A 16,830-nucleotide genomic window follows, 5' to 3' on the forward strand; every position below is an offset into this window, starting at 1 on the left:
TATTTTCTATTTTCTAAAGATATTTTTAATTTATCTCTTATTTATTCATTGGCTCATTGATTTTCCAGAAGCATGTTGTTGCTTATTTATGAATTTTCCAGTTCTCTTCTTATAATCGATTTCTCATTTCATACCATTGTGGTCAGGAAATATGCTTGATACATTTCAGTATTCAGTCTTTCTTAAATTTGTTAAGACTTGTTTTGTGACCTAATAAATATATGATCTATCCTGGAGAATTCCATGTACAAGTAAGAAAAATATACATTCTGTTGCTTTTAGAGAGAATTTTTTGTACATATTTGTCAAAGTGGTCTGTTTTAATGTGTTATTTCAAGCTGATGTTTCCTTATGGATTTTATATATGGGTAATCTATTGATATAAGTGTGATATTAAAGTTCCTTACTATTATACTGCTGTCTATTTCTTAAATCTGTTATTATTTTCTCTATCTATTTAGATGTTCCTATGTTGGGTGAATAAATATTTACAAATATTATATCCCCTTGTTGAATTGACCCCTTTATCATTATATAATGACCTTTTTCTCTTTACAGTCTTTGTTTCAAAGTTTGTTTTTCTAATATAGATATAGATACCAAGCTTTCTTTTGGTTTCCATTTGCAAGAAATATCTTTTTCCATCCCGTCATTTTCCATCTGTGTCTATATATCTGAAGTAAGTCTCTTGTAGGCAGTATATGAGTGAGTCTTGTTTATTAATCCATTCATCAATTTATGTGCTTTGATGAGATATTTTGATTCAATTATGTGCTTAGATAATTTAGTACGTTGACATTTAAAGTAATTGCTGATAGGTATGTAGTGATTGCTATTTCATTCATTGTTTCTTGGCTTTTTTGTTTTTTCTTCTTCTTTTCTTCCTCCTTTGTTTGTTGTTGTTTCATGACTTTCTTTAGTGGTATGCTTTGATTCCGTCCTCATTATCTTTTTTACATATTTACTATAGGTTTTGCTGGGTGGTTACCATGAAGCTTACATATAGCAACTTCTATTTATAGCAGTGTATTATTTTTTTTTTAATTTTTTTTAGTGTTTATATTTGAGAGAGAGAGAGGGAGACACAGAATTCAAAGCAGGTTCCAGGCTCTGAGCTATCAGCACAGAGTTCGATGTAGGGTTCAAACCCACACACCATGAGATCATGACCAGAGTCGAAGTTGGATACTTAACTAACTGAACCACTCAGGTGGCCCAACAGTTTATTATTTTAAGTTTATTTATTTATTTTGAGAGAGAGTGTGCACATGCAAAAGTGGGGGAGGGACAGAGAGACAGGGAGAGATAGAGAATCCCAAGCAGTGTCACTGTTGGAGTCACTGTCAATGTGGAGCCCAACACGGGGCTTGAACTCATGAACCACAAGATATGACCTGAGCTGCAGTCAGATGCTTAACCGACTGAGTCACCCAGGCACCCCATAATAGTCTATTTTAAGTTGATTACAACTTAAGTTTCAACACATTATGGAGCTCTACGTTTTTATTCTCCCCACCCCTCATGCTTTAAGTTCTTGACATCACAATTTACATCTTTTTATCTTGTATATCCCTTAACTGATTATTGTCATTACAGTTATTTTTACTACTTTTGTCTTTAAAACTTTATACTAGCTTTATAAGTGATTAATCCACGATGTTTGCTATGTATTTACCTTTACTAGTGAGATTGACACTTGTATATGATTTTTTTTTTATTGCTAATTAGCACCCTTTCTTTTCAGCCCAAAGCAGTCCCTTTAACATTTACTGGAAGGCTAGTTTAGTGTTGATTATTTCCTTAAGCTTTTGCTTGTTTGGAAAACTCTTGATCTCTCCTTCAATTCTGGATGACAGCTTGACCAGATAGAGTATTCTTGGTTGAGATTCCTTCTGGTCTGTGAAGTTTCTGCTGAAAAAATTTGCTGATAGTTTGGGAGTTTCCTTTTATGTAAGAAGTTGTTATTCTGTTGCTACTTTTAAGAGTCTCTCCTTGGCTTTAACTTTTGACATTTTAATTATAATGTGTCTAGGTCTCTTTGGGCCCTTATTTGGTTACTTTCCCAAGGCTATGGAAGTTTTCTGCAATTATTTCTTCAAATAAGTTTTCTGCCCTTTCTCTTCTGCTTCTGGGACCCCTGAGATGCAAATAATATTTGGCCTGCTATTGTCCCAGAAGTCCCTTAAGCTTTCTTCACTCTTTTTCATTCTTTCTCATTTTTGTTATTCTGGAGTTTGCTCCACCTGGTCCGCTGTTGAACCCTTCTTGTGTATTTTTCAGCTGGGTGAGTGTATTCTTCAGCTCTGTGATTTCTGTTTGGAACTGTCTTACATTTTCTTTCTTTGTTGAATTTCTCACTCTGTTTGTCCATTTTTCCCCCTTGATTTTGGGGAGCATCTTTATGACCGTTCCTTTGACCACTATATTGTTTCATTAATATTTTTTTTTCTGAGGTTTTAGCTTGTTCTTTCATTTGGAATATATTCCTCTGTTTCTTCATTTTTCTTGATTGCGTTGGTTTCTGTGCATCAGGTGAAACAGCCATCCCTCCTAGTCTTGAAGGAATGGCCCCCCCCTTAGGAGATGAACTTTATCGTTCAACCTTACGCTAGCTCTTGGTTGTGTCTCAAACCATTTTAATTGTCCAAGCAGTCTATTCTGTCTGAATAACTTATAGTAGTTGAGGGTGTGCAAGACCAGTCAGTGTCCCAAAGGGGAAGATCTTAGCCCCTGGAGTCAGGCTGATTGGAAGCTAGACCCCCAGGCAGCAGCTTTAAAAAAAAATGCAAATATATACAGCCCTATGGGATTATAAACATAAATCCTGCTGGCCCCAGAGCAAGGCAATCTGGGAGCAAGGCAGTTGTAAAACTCAGGGTACCAGATGAGTGTACGTGTTCCTTTCTGGGAGATGCCAGTGAGCTGTAGTGAGGCAGAGGGCGGGGGACACAATGACGGCATCCCTCAGCCTGTGTTCCCTGAGAATAGCTTCATGGCCCCTAGATGCGTGCGAAACCTGAAGCATGCCCCTAAGGTGAAAGCTCCAGGACTAGCAAGTAGGTGTTTTTCACAGAAGGACTGGAGGTATGTTTCTGTCCGCTCTCTGCAGTAGTTGGGGGTCATAGCCTGGCCAGAACTGTTTCTCCACTTACTACAGTCCCAGGGGACCCAGGAACATAAGCCACCCTGCTCCCCAGAGCCTAGTAATCCAGGGGTGTCCCGTGGGAAGCAGGTCACACAAACCAGGTACCCCACATAGAAATTAGGGTGTGAGGCATATATAAGATCTCCCCTCTGAGAGACGCTGGTGCCCTGGAATATGGCAGAAGGAGGATGCGAAGGTAATGCCCGCTTTTCGAGGTCTCTGGAGGGATTTACCGTCAGTCTTTAGTTTGTTAATGGGAAGCCTGCCCCCTCAGGCTGCAGCTGTGCTGAGAAGCTGATAGACCTCTTTCACAGAAGGACTGAGCTCCTGGGTCTGTCCCAGCTTGCTGTGGCGGCTTCTAAGAACTCTTACATCATTGGTTACAGTCCCGTGGACTGCGAGCTTAAGCCTCACTGGCCGCCAGAACCAGGCAATGTAGACTTGTTCCCGGCCAGCAGCCACAAAAATCAGGGCACCAGAGAAGACCATAAGCTTCTTTACGTAAGATGCCAGTTTGCTGGATGGAGCGAGGGAGAGGGACAGCACAAAGTGTGTGTTCACTGGCCGTCCTTCCCAGAGAGGAGCTCCATAGGCCCTTGTCCGTGCGCCACACCAGAAACCTGCCCCCAGGCCCCAACACCTACACAAACGCGCAAGCCTCTTTCTCAGAAAGACGGATGGAGTGCTTGGCTGGCTCAGTCAGTTGTGCGTCTGACTGTTGCTTGCAGCTCAGGCCATGATCTCCGCTTGCATGGATTGGAGCCCTGGGTCAGGCTCTGCGCTGAGAGTGTGGAGCCGGCTTGGGATTCTCTCTCCCTCCCCCTCTCTCTCTGCCTATTCCCTGCTCACACACTCTCTCAAAATAAATAAATAAACATTGAAAAAAAAAAAAATAAAAGAAAGACCAGGGGTGTATTTCTGTCTGCTGTCTGTGCGGTACCCTAGGAGTGACGGGGGGGTGGTCTGCTAAGAACCGCCTGTCCGATTGTTACAGTCTCAGGGGACCCAGGCTCACAAGTCTACCAGTTGTGTGCAGAAGCTCCCTTCTGGAGATACTGCTGCTCCCAAGCACAGCAAAGGAAAAACACACAGGCCTCAGTGGCCGGAGTGAGGCGGAGGGGGAGTGTAAATACGGCACACGCCAAAAAAAAAAAAAACAAAAGAAAAGAAAAGAAAAACAGGAGAAGGAGAAGAAAAAGAAAGATGGAGCCGACTGGCTTTAGTCAAGCACTGGGAGAGCATGGAAGAGAGAGCCCACAAACTGGAGAACAGAGATGGTGCCTGCTGGCATTAGTGAGACAGCGGAAAAACAGGAAGACGGCACCCAGCAGCCTCCACCCCTGGAGAATATCCCAGCGGGCCCCTGCCCCTCAGACCCACGCTTTAAAATCAGGAAATGCGTCTCTGTCACATGAAGTCTGGATGCTTTACAAAGGGCACCTTCTGCGCTGGGCGCTGGGGTGGGTGAGTCGACACAAGGGCACTTTATGAGCCTTTCTTTCCTTAAGTTCACCACAGCCCCATAGGTCTGGTGGGCGGGAAGCCCATTGGTCTTAAAAGCCAGATGTTTGCGGGGCTCGTTTCTCAGGTATTGGTCCTAACTGGGCTGCCCCACGTGGGGTACAATCGCTTTGTTCCTCAGGGAGAACCTCCAGGGTTTGAGATTTCTTCCATTTGTTGGGTGTCCTACCTGGGGTGGAGTTTGTGACGAGATCGCTCAGACTTTCCTGCCTCCTACCACGTGCTTTCTTTTTCGTTTTTAAATTTAAAAAATTTTTTTTAATGTTTTAATTTTATTTTTGAGAGGGAGAGAGAGAGGGAGTGTGTGTGAGTGGGGGAGGGACAGAGTGAGAGGGAGACACAGAACCTGAAGCAGGCTCCAGGCTCTGAGCTGTCAGTACAGAGCCCGACGCGGGGCTCGAACTCATAGACCGCGAGATCATGACCTGAACCGAAGTCGGACGCTCAACCAACTGAGCCACCCAGGTGCCCCCTCTTATGTCACCATCTTGAACTGGAACCCCAAACTTCATTCTAATTTGTTCATGTCACAGAGAACATTCTATGTGAGCATTTCAGAGATAAAGTAGCTTGGTTTATTATGGCTTGTTCATTTTTTAATTTCTTGTTACTCCTAGTTTACGTGGCATTTTTATACAATTTAATCATTTCTGAATTATATGTTTTAGTAAAAGTTATTTTGTAATACTTTTAGATATACAGAAAAGTTGCAAAGAAAAAGTAGAGAGTGGGGTGCCTGGGTGGCTCAGTTGGTGAAGCGTTCAACTCTTGATCTCTGCTCAGGTCATGATTTCACAGTTCATGGGATCGATCCCCTGTCTGGCTCTGCACTGACAGGGCAGACCCTGCTTGGTATTCTCTCTCTCTCTCTCTCTCTCTCTCTCTGTCTCTCTGCCCCTCCCCTGGTCGCACCCTCTCTCAAAAATAAATACATAAGTAAACATCAAAAGACAAAAATAGTCTGCACGTAAGATTCACCTGCCTCTCCCTAACATTGACATTTTATATAAGTATGACACGTTTATCAAAAACAAGAAATTGAAATCACAGTCTTCTGAACTAAATTATAGACTTTATACTGACTTTATCCATTTTTCCATGCATGTCCTTTTTCTGTTCCAGGAGCCAGTCCAAGCCACCCCATTGAATTTAATGAAATATATTTTGAAGAAGCTTGCATTTGCATCATATTTATGACTGTTATTAATACTGGGAATAAAAGCTCATCACTAGCTTCGTGCTTATTTTGGACTCCCTTTTAGATTACACTATTGTATACTGCTTTTGATTCAAATTTTTGCTAACTATAGAGAATTATATAAGAGGGAGATCCAAAACCAATGAAGTCAAAGTAATCATCTATAGGATTTCATTGCAGTTTTAATAAAGGGGAAAGAATAAGAATTGCTTGAATAAGAGGACATTACATTGTCTAAGTTCCTAAATTAGGATCACAAAGTGGTGAGAGAAGAGAAAGTTTTATTTGTTATTGCCAGAAGAAATTCAATCTGAAAGTAAGACCATGTTGCCCTCAGGCAGTTAGCAAAGGTTTTATATGATGCAGACACCGGGTAGATGTGGGAGATAAGACAGTTACATGGTGGGGGGGGAGGTGCCTGGATGGCTCAGTGGGTTAAGCATGTGACTTTAGCTCAGGTCGTGATCTTGTGGTTCATGGGTTCGAGCCCCGTGTCGGGCTCTGTGCTGACAGCTTGGAGCCTGGAGCCTGCTTCAGATGCTGTGTCTCTCTCTCTACCCCTCCTCTGTTTTCGCTCTCTCTCTGTCTCTCAAAAATGAATAAATGTTAAAAAAATTTTTTTTAAAAAGAAGGTTACGCAGTAAGGGAGGTGCAGGTTCCATCCAGATCAGTTATCATTTCCTGGAAGTGCAAGAGTAAAGGTTGAGCAGGTTCTAGAAAGTTCATTAAGTTTTGTTTGTTTCGGCTTTCGAAGGAAGGACGGGTACCTGGGCCTTCAGTCTCCAGCTCTGTCGCATCAGGGTTGCAAAACCAAGTCTTGGTCACCTAGAGCTTGCAGAAGATCTTAGTCCTGTGTCATTTATGAAGATTAAAATAGTAAATACCACATGGAGAAAGTGTCCTGTGGCTTGAGGAAACATCCAGGCTGTTTTCTTGGAAATGGCATTTTAGGGCTCACGTAGTGGCCCCCTGCCCCTTGCACCCTCCCAGGTTTTTGCACCACGAGGCACAATGCAGACACCGACTTGAGCCCCGGTGGAATCCTGAAGACCTGTCGCCTTGAACCCAGAGTTGTAACAGCCAGGACTGAAATACACTGTAAAAGCACTATAGCCCGGTCCCTGAATTTATTTATTTATTATTTTTTTTAAGTTTATTTATTTATTCTGAGAGAGAGAAAGAGAGAGCAAAAGAGGGGCAGAGAGAGAGAGGGAGAGAGAGAGAGAGAGTGAGAATCCCAAGCAGGCTCCGTGCTGTCAGAGCAGAGCCTGATGCAGGGCTCGAACTTGTGAACCGTGAGATCATGACCTGAGCTGAAACCAAGTCAGATGCTTAACCAGCTGATCGACCCAGGCGCCCCTGGTCCCTGAATTTATTAACATGCAGGTGAAAATAACCGGAGTCCTCCTCACCACCGTCTCGCACTTAGTTCTCTGGGCCATTTCTTTACCACTCTTTCAATGGGTCTTGTGCACTGGCCGCTCTCAGGTAAGTACAACTCCTTCAGTCACTTTGTCACAGTAATAGCACTGTGGCACACTCAACTCTTACCCTATTTGAAACCTCCCCTCGCCATCAGGCTGGAAATCCCTCCCATCTGACAGAGGGTGGAGTACGAGGGGTGCGATCTGGGATTTTCTACTGTCTTTTTCAGGATTCCTCTCTTCCTTCCTTCCCTCCTTCCCTTCAGCCTCTGGCATCCTCAGTGTCAGAACTGCGCAAGAGGAAGAAGGGAAGAAGTGGCGGGGGGGGGGCGGGGGGAGGTCTTCCTTCCTCCTTGATTCAGGAGTGCACAGTGGAGCACGGTCTGGTGGCATCTCGTGTTCGTTAGTGGGCTCAGCCCGCTGACTGCTTCCAGTGCCTGGACACGCCTGTTTGCCCACCCAGCTTCAAATTACTCCCCAGACCCTGTGCGTCCGGTGGCCTCTGTCTGTCTGCCTTGGAATCACATCACTCTTCCAGACAGTCTTGTTGGGCAAGATTCCAGTCTCGTTGGACGGACGGGATCTCTTCCTCCTTAGTAGCCCATATAAGAAAGACCAATTTTTTTTTTTTTTGGGTCACTTTGTGCCTTTCACATTTTTTTATAAGTTTATTTATTTATTTTGAGAGAGAGGGGGAGAAAAAGCAAGCATGTGAGTGGGGGACGGGCAGAGAGAGAGAGAATCCCAAACAGGCTCTGTGCTGTCAGAGCAGGTTATAACCTGAGCCGAAATCAAGAGTCGGATGCTTCACCGACTGAGCCACCCAGGTGCCCCCGTGCCTTTCACACTTTCTGGTACCCTGCTTCTGGAGACAGACACCAGGCACGTCGGGTGGCTCTCTTAACGGCTCCTGGCTCGCGGGGTGTGTCTGCCCTTGCAACACAGAAGAGGTGGAAGGGGGAGACGCCCAGCACGCAGAGAGCTCTCCCAAGTCTGTCCCTTTTCAACTTCGTCCCCTTTATATCCTTAGGGTCGAAAGGTCTTTTTAGTTTCCTTGTTTGCATGAACTTCGTCTAGCCCCTTGCTTTGGAAATGTGGAGGTACCTGGCACTTACTGTCTTTTACTGTCAGTTTTAGGAGAGAAGAGACGCTGACACAGGACAGAGTTCCGTGTCAACATCTCATCAGCATCTGCATTGTGCGCATCTCCCCTGGTCACTTGTTTCTAGAGTGAAATCTGAAACATGTTTTAATGTTCTCTCAAATTGAAACTCATTATGAGTCATTGGTCAAAAGGAACGAATGAATTAAAAGTTAAGAAATGTGTGTGTGTATGTGTGTGTGTATATATATACATGTATGTATACATGTGTGTGTATATATGTGTATATACACACACACACATATATATATATATATATATATATATATATATATATATATATATATGTATATATACACACACACACATTTTTTAAAAAAATAAAATCCCTGGGGGCACCTGGGTGGCCCAGTCAGTTCAGCGTCCGACTTCAGCTCACGTCATGATCTCACAGTTTGTGAGTTTGAGGCCCGAGTTGAGCTCTGCACTGACAGCTCAGAGCCTGGAGCCTGCTTCAGATTCTGTGTTTCCCTCTCTCTCTGCCCCTCCCCTGCTTGAGTTCTGTCTCTCTGTCTCTGGAAAATAAATAAATAAATAAATAAATAAATAAATGTGAAAAAAATTTTTAAGAAATAGACAAAATCCCTGTTATTTATTTCCCTGGTTGATGTAGGTATGTTTGCAAAACTTGGTGATTGTAGAATCTTTCTTTGGAAATAAAAATAGAAACTGTCTCCACTCAAGCTTTGTGCCTGCTACAACACGTGCCCCCTAGTATCCCATGAAGATCACTTCTGAAGTATGAGCTAAGACAGCAAAGTTAGGCTCCACTTGCCCTGGATTCCGGGTTGGCGAATGTAATGATCAACTAATAATCTTTTAAAATCTCAGTGGTTGTGCAATTGGTAAAATAGCCATACACTTACGAAAGCATTGAAGAGGAGTTTTCCTCAATGGGGATGCTTTGTCCAGGTTACTATTTCGCGATAAGAAATAATTGCCTCTTATCTGAAGCTGAATCGCAGACCCTTTTCACACCAGGTAGTAAGTCTGATTGCTTTCATCGAATAACCCAAAGACCTGGACCTTACCCTCTTCCTCTAAGTCAAAGAAACTAAAAGCCAGACAAAAATGAAAGAATTCATCATTCCTTTTTTTTTTTCTGTGTCTGTTTTATTGTGCATACAGAAACAGAACATGAATGTCTTTGAGGAACTGTCTTTGGATTTATTACACTAAACATCTCAAAGGAGAATATACTTACCCCCTGAGGGTACTCTGCCATTATCACCACTGTCGATCTTTCATTTGGGTTCCTGTTTTTCCAGATACCATGTTGGTGATATGTAAACGCTAAGTTAATTTTGTTCCTCCCTATTGTTGTAAAGTTGATTTGGCAGTTCGGTTACCTGGGGATGATCACTGTGTGTCTGTCTCCGGTCCAGGGTCCTTGCACTGGGAATCAGCAGAGCTTGGCCCACAGCAGGCTATGGGACGCAGTTGTGGGCTTCCTTCACGTATTCGCCCACATGCAGATGAAGCTGTCTCAGGTAAACTCTCTTCCCCATCGCCACGCGCAAGGGACGGTAGTCATCTGCATACTCTACCTGCTTTCCTTTGTTTGAATATGATCTTTCTTAGGTCACTTCTTTATATACCTTTCCCTCCATATTTTAAAAAAAAGTTTTCAATAGAATAATTTTATGTAAGCTGAAAATATATGGGAGCCATTATTCAAATTTGAGAACAAAAGATATTAAGGCGTTGACTATAATGGAGAAATAGAATCGTTCCCAAACACTGTCTATTTTACAATCCTTCATAGACCCACTTCTTGGTGATTACTCACTAGAATTTTCCTCCTTCCTCCAGGTAATTGAAAAAGGATTTGTAATCTGCAAATCCCTGGTGAAAGAGAGACAGTTTCCTTGCTGAGTCATTAACAAGCAGCTGTTCTCAACAGATGACGTTCATTCATTAACAGGACATTTAACTTCATGAAAGTCAAAGAGAAAAAGTATCTAAGGACAAGCACATAAAGAATAGACAGATTGTCCACCTGTGTTTTAATGTTAACTTGGGAGTGCATATTGAAAATATCAGCATATTATTTCCTCACTACTGTATCTATTTCATTCGAAGCTAAGAGATACACGAATGGAAAAATTCTCGATATAAATCTTCAGTAAATGTGTCCCTTTGATAGGGTGAACTTTGATGATCTGTCCTGAGATCTGATGTACCTGTCTGGGTGTGGGTGTTCGCAGGTGTCAGGGGGAGGAAAGAATGATGGAGTTAAGACCAGAAGACATTCGTGTGTCCTGTTAGTGTGTGCCAGCTCCCTTTCCTCCAGTGAAGTGAGGACACTTGGGCTTGCCCCCCGCCCCCCTCCACCGCGGCCTATAAGCAGGAGCGTATTGTCAAAGAGCCGCAAAGCCAGGCACTGGTTGAAGCAATGAGGGCAGGTTTTAATCAGAAATAACTATCGCAGTAGGGAAAAGAGTCCAGCGTGAACTGAGCTCCACCTGGATTTGTATGGAGGTGACTGGGCATTTTTAAGGGAGAATGAGGGAGTAGGCAGAAGGTCAGTAGAGGCTGTAAGGGAGAAATTACAAAGGGTTGATCGGTACAGACGCGATGGGGCCAGCTGTGTCTGCAGGCTGGCAGTTGCCCTCACACAGATACTGGGAGAGGAGACCCTGCCCCCGGGTGTCAGCTGGCACAGACAGGAGATTTTTTTGGCAGCCTTGAGTTTTTCCGGGCAAGCCATCTAAGGTGGGCTAGGGTCATGCTAGGGATGCAGCCTTGAGCCAGTTAACCCCTATTAGGGTTTTGTTCAGGTCTTTAAAGCTCAAGTTTGGAGTCTAGTTGGGAAGAGGATTCAGAGAAGCTTGGCTAGAGTTTTGTCAACAGCTGGTTATTGGTGACTTCCCCCGTATATAAGGGAATAACGTGATTCTTTCATCTAATCACTTTAGTAAGTAAAGGAAACCAGCAGGAACCAAATTTATACACTCAGAAGAGAGTTCTCGTTCTGGTGTATTTCCATCACTTTATTAACATCTGGTGCTACCTAGTAGTTGTTCAGTTTGTAGACCTAGTCAAGGGGACACTATGTAGAAGGAAATAACCTTATGTAGAGCAAAATCTAAATGATCAAAACGATACCTTGTATAATCTTTTACAAGGAAACAAGGCATAGTTTAAAAGTAAAATTTGATGACCCATAATGTTGTAATGTCAACATAAGTATTTTCTGTGTTGTTTGGACACAGCATACCTTTGTAAAAGAATTTTCCATGGTGAAAAATCAAAGGCAAACATAAACAAAGAAAAAATCCAGAAAATCTTAACCAGAGAAATATCAAGGAGTTTAATAAAATTGGTAAATAAGATACATTATACAGTATTCCTGTAGGTGGTACTTGAGTACATTTTTGTTAGATTTATATAAAATAAATTTATGTCCCTATCACTGTTAGGTGTGTTTTTCCAGAATAAGTTAATTTTTATAAAACATATAGCATTTCTGTGTAATAAGTTAGGAGGAAAGAAAGACGAGTACAGCCTTCAAGTAAACGAAACCTGTCTAATGCCCAGAGGCGCCTGAGTCTTCCCTGGCCCTGGAGAACCCGCTGCTGCTTTCATCCTTCTGTGCCCATGTTAGACTCGTTTGTTGTCCTCACACATACTTTAATAAAATGAGATAGAATCAGTAGTAAGTACTAATTCTGAATTGTATCTGTTTACAATTTTACAATTTACAGTTGTATCTGTTTACAATACGCTGCATATTTATGCTTGACCTTTCTTCAGTTCTACACTTCTGAAAAGTGTTTACAATTGGCAAAGCACTTCTTTTTGTGAGAACAAGTACAGTGTTCTTGCTACATAGTCTTCTCATATTATCTAAAACGCAATGTACACATTATGTATTATATGCCATGTATTATATGTTATATGTTAATATAACATATATTAATATTTTCAGGATTCCAGTCAAATCGAGCTATTAAAAGAATTAATGGATCTTCAGAAGGATATGGTGGTCATGTTGCTGTCCATGCTAGAAGGTAGTTTTGATTTACATTTTCAAGTTCCCATTAGCCTTCGATTTCAAGGATCAGTATGTGCTTGCTTATGGAGTCAGCGTACTGCAAAGCATAAAATATCAACGCTGAGATGTGACGGATACCTTGGATTTATTGCTGGCTTTATTACTGTTTTCTCAAGGTTATTTTTTAAGAGATATCTTGCATATCTCAGCTTCTATAGCTGGGAGATGAAACCAGTGGTAACTTACAGGGACACTTGTCATTTCCTAGTGATATCCTAAAGAACACGCTCTCCAGACATAGTATATATGAAGACGTTATTTGTTTTGTCCATTGGTTTGTAATCATTGGGCATTACAGGCATGTGGATAAAGTCCGACAGTATAAACCACTGCGTTGAGCTGGCTGCATGGTGACTCCTGTGGGTCCTTCATGGCCTACAAGAGAAGAAGAGAGGACACCATCCCCCACGGTGGCTGCTGGCGGCAGTCCTGTTCTCCCACGGCATGCCTGTATCAGCTCTCGTTCTCTTCTCTCTTTCCAGCTTGTCTTGCTTTCCTGCCCCATGTCTCTTCTGGGTCAGGCAGTAAACGTGGTGCTCAAGAGCTTGCGTTCAAGTCCCCGCTTTCCCACTTGCTGGCAGTGTGACCCTTGCTAGCACTGGTTCCATCTCCGTTTTCAAGTTCCTTCCTCTGTGACATGGGGGTACCAAGAGACCGATGGGCAAAATTGGTGAAATCATGTGAAAATGACCAAACCCACCTAAAACACGTTTGCTGTTGCTACCTCCCCTTTCTTCTTGAACCCCTCCTAATTTTTCTCTCCCTGTTTCTTAGTCCACTGTGCTTTGCATAACTGCACTTTGATTAACTGAGGCAGGAGGTGTGCCTTGTGCTAGGACTTCAAAGATGCCACATTTGCAGAAATGCTTACGTGCCAGCCACTGTATGCCCTCTGAGCACAGGACTCTTTTACCATGACTTCGTATCACATTTTAGTCTAGAAAATAGTAACGACACTCATAACTGCAGGAGCAGCTGTGACTGCATCCGTGACAACTTAAAATCACCCATTATAATAAACTTTAAAAAATTTTGTTAATGTTTATTTTTGAAGCAGAGAAAGACGCACAGAATGTGAGCAAGGGAGGGGGAGGGAGAGGGAGACACAGAATCCGAAGCAGGCTCCAGGCTCTGAGCTGTCAGCACAGAGCCCAACATGGGGCTTGAACCCATTAACTGTGAGGCCATGACCTGAACCGAAGTCAGGTGCCTAACCGACTGATCCACCCAGATGCCACAAATTCACCCACTTTAATATACCAGCTGCTCATTTAATCCTAATACCAAGGTTATGGCTTTGGTAGTATTACCACTGTTTGGCAGATGAGGAAACCAAGGCACAGAGAGGCTAAGAAATCTGCCCACATTGCTCAGCTTGGAGATGAGCCTGGATTCCAACCTAACGGTGTGGTTCCTGAGCCCACGTTCTCGACCACGGTGTTTATTGCTGCGCAAATGGACTCAGCAGACCTCACCACGTGTCTTTTTTCTGCTGGCTGTCTTTATGCTACATAGCACATTCTGTTCAATGGATAAAAGCTTTCTGTGACTCTGTAATTTAGGATAATATCTGATTTTCTCACGCTTATCAATGATCTTCCATTTTCCTACAATAAATATTCTCGACCATGAAGAAATGCCGGGAGATGCTTTACATTGTAAATCAGAAAGAGCATATAATTTGCTTTCAGAGGATCACGTTGATGTCCTGGCACTCACCCTCAATAATCATGTCACAACGGGCACATTCATTTAGCCTTGCTAAACCTCAGTTTCCTCAATAGTAAAATCAGAATTAATAAAAAGTATCTGCCGAGGCGCCTGGGTGGCTCGGTCGGTTAAGCATCCGACTTCAGCCCAGGTCATGATCTCACGGTCTGTGACTTCGAGCCCTGCATCGGGCTCTGTGCTGACCGCTCAGAGCCTGGAGCCTGTTTCAGATTCTGTGTCTCCCTCTCTCTCTGCCCCTCCCCCGTTCATGCTCTGTCTCTCTCTGTCTCAAAAATAAATAAATGTTAAAAAAAAATTTTTTTTTTAATAAAAAAAAAAAAGTATCTGCCTCACAAACATATGAACATTAAATCACATATTTTCTATGAATAGTGATTCTTCGGTCCTAAAATGCTGTCCAAATGCTCATTTTTATTATTAACATGAAACTGGGGGCGCCTGGGTGGCGCAGTCGGTTAAGCGTCCGACTTCAGCCAGGTCACGATCTCGCGGTCCGTGAGTTCGAGCCCCGCGTCAGGCTCTGGGCTGATGGCTCGGAGCCTGGAGCCTGTTTCCGATTCTGTGTCTCCCTCTCTCTCTGCCCCTCCCCCATTCATGCTCTGTCTCTCTCTGTCCCAAAAATAAATAAAAAACGTTGAAAAAAAAAAAAATTAAAAAAAAAAAAAAAGAAACTGGACTTCAGTTTCTGGCTTTAGGATATAAATGTTTCCCCCATTTTCTCTATCCTAAAATATATTGCCTGCTTGATCAATCTGAGGGGGAAAAAACCCAGCTTTTTTTCAAATCTTGATTTACTCCCATTAGTCTGACTACTTTGTAAATATGGTTTTGACGTGTTTATGTAATCACTCTTTTAAAGTAGGGTTTACAAATAACTATCCATCGTTTCCTGAGACTTCATGTGGTAGATGATAACCAAGGAGGCGTCCTTGATTCAGATGTCATTTGAGGCTTCTATGGTCATTTCCTGTCCAGACACTGGTTTTATCAGTAATGTTCATTCTGAACACGTGCCATTCTTTACCACCAGGTAATGTTGTCAATGGAACCATTGGCAAACAGATGGTCGATATGCTTGTGGAGTCTTCCAACAACGTGGAGATGATTCTCAAGTTTTTTGACATGTTCTTAAAACTAAAGGATTTGACCTCTTCTGACACATTTAAAGAATACGACCCTGACGGCAAGGGAGTCATTTCCAAGAGGGACTTCCATAAAGCGATGGAGAGCCATAAACACTACACGCAATCAGAAACCGAGTTTCTTCTGTCCTGTGCAGAGACGGATGAAAACGAAACCCTGGACTATGAAGAGTTTGTCAAAAGGTTTCACGAGCCCGCAAAGGACATCGGCTTCAACGTGGCCGTTCTTCTGACCAACCTTTCGGAGCACATGCCCAATGATACGCGACTGCAGACTTTCCTGGAGTTGGCAGAGAGCGTGCTCAATTACTTCCAGCCCTTTCTGGGCCGCATCGAGATCATGGGAAGTGCCAAACGCATCGAGAGGGTGTATTTTGAAATCAGTGAGTCCAGCCGAACCCAGTGGGAGAAGCCCCAGGTCAAGGAGTCCAAAAGGCAGTTCATATTTGACGTGGTCAACGAAGGGGGAGAAAAGGAGAAAATGGAACTTTTTGTCAACTTCTGTGAGGACACCATCTTCGAAATGCAGCTGGCAGCACAGATCTCAGAGTCGGATTTGAATGAGAGGCCAGCGAATAAAGAAGAGAGTGAGAAGGAGAAGCCGGAAGAGCAGGGGCCCAGAGTGGGTTTCTTTTCCATCGTGACGGTCAAGTCGGCCCTGTTTGCTCTCAGGTATAATATCTTGACCCTCATGAGAATGCTCAGCCTGAAGAGCCTGAAGAAACAGATGAAAAAGGTGAAGAAGATGACGATGAAGGATATGGTCACGGCCGCCTTTTCGTCCTACTGGAGTATTTTCATGAGCCTCCTGCACTTTGTGGCCAGCGTTTCCAGAGGCTTCTTCCGCATCATTTGCAGCCTGCTGCTTGGCGGGAGCCTAGTAGAAGGAGCAAAAAAGATCCGAGTGGCAGAGCTCTTAGCCAACATGCCAGACCCCACTCAGGATGAGGTGAGAGGGGATGGAGAAGAGGGGGACAGGAGGCCCATGGAGGCCGCCCTGCCCTCAGAAGATCTGACAGACCTGAAGGAACTGACAGAGGAAAGCGACCTTCTTTCGGACATATTTGGCTTGGATCTGAAGAGAGAAGGAGGACAGTACAAACTTATTCCTCATAATCCAAACGCTGGCCTCAGCGATCTAATGAGCAACCCGGTCCCTATCCCTGACGTGCAAGAAAAATTTCAGGTAATTGACTCTCTGGACTTCTCTAGGCATGATCAATGAAGTCTACATCAGTTTTCGTGCTAGTGCCAGAGTGGTGGTAAATACGTGAGTTGGGTTTCCAAAGGGAAATGGCTCTTGGTAGGCCAAGCTTGCCTTATGATGATACTTGGCAAATTACTGAATTATCTTAAACTGTTAGGGCGTAAGCTCAAGTCCTCACCCTAAGGACAGGAGTCAGCTGGGCAGTCGTTCCATCCACAGATATTTTATGAGTCTTTACCAGGT

General features: G+C 43.3%; 1 protein-coding gene across 4 annotated transcripts in view; it reads left to right on the plus strand.

Moving 5' to 3' along the window:
* RYR2 (ryanodine receptor 2) overlaps window positions 1-16,830 on the plus strand; it is a 768,107-nt gene that overhangs the window by 714,919 nt on the left and 36,358 nt on the right. For all 4 annotated transcript variants that reach the window (XM_058696266.1, XM_058696262.1, XM_058696264.1 and 1 more), the window contains 3 exons: window positions 9,836-9,940; window positions 12,382-12,463; window positions 15,269-16,566. In XM_058696266.1, the coding sequence (XP_058552249.1) occupies window positions 9,836-9,940; window positions 12,382-12,463; window positions 15,269-16,566 (1,485 nt within the window). The remainder of the gene's footprint in view (window positions 1-9,835; window positions 9,941-12,381; window positions 12,464-15,268; window positions 16,567-16,830) is intronic.

The sequence above is a fragment of the Neofelis nebulosa genome, chromosome 13 (assembly GCF_028018385.1).
Source record: "Neofelis nebulosa isolate mNeoNeb1 chromosome 13, mNeoNeb1.pri, whole genome shotgun sequence".
NCBI lineage: Eukaryota > Metazoa > Chordata > Mammalia > Carnivora > Felidae > Neofelis > Neofelis nebulosa.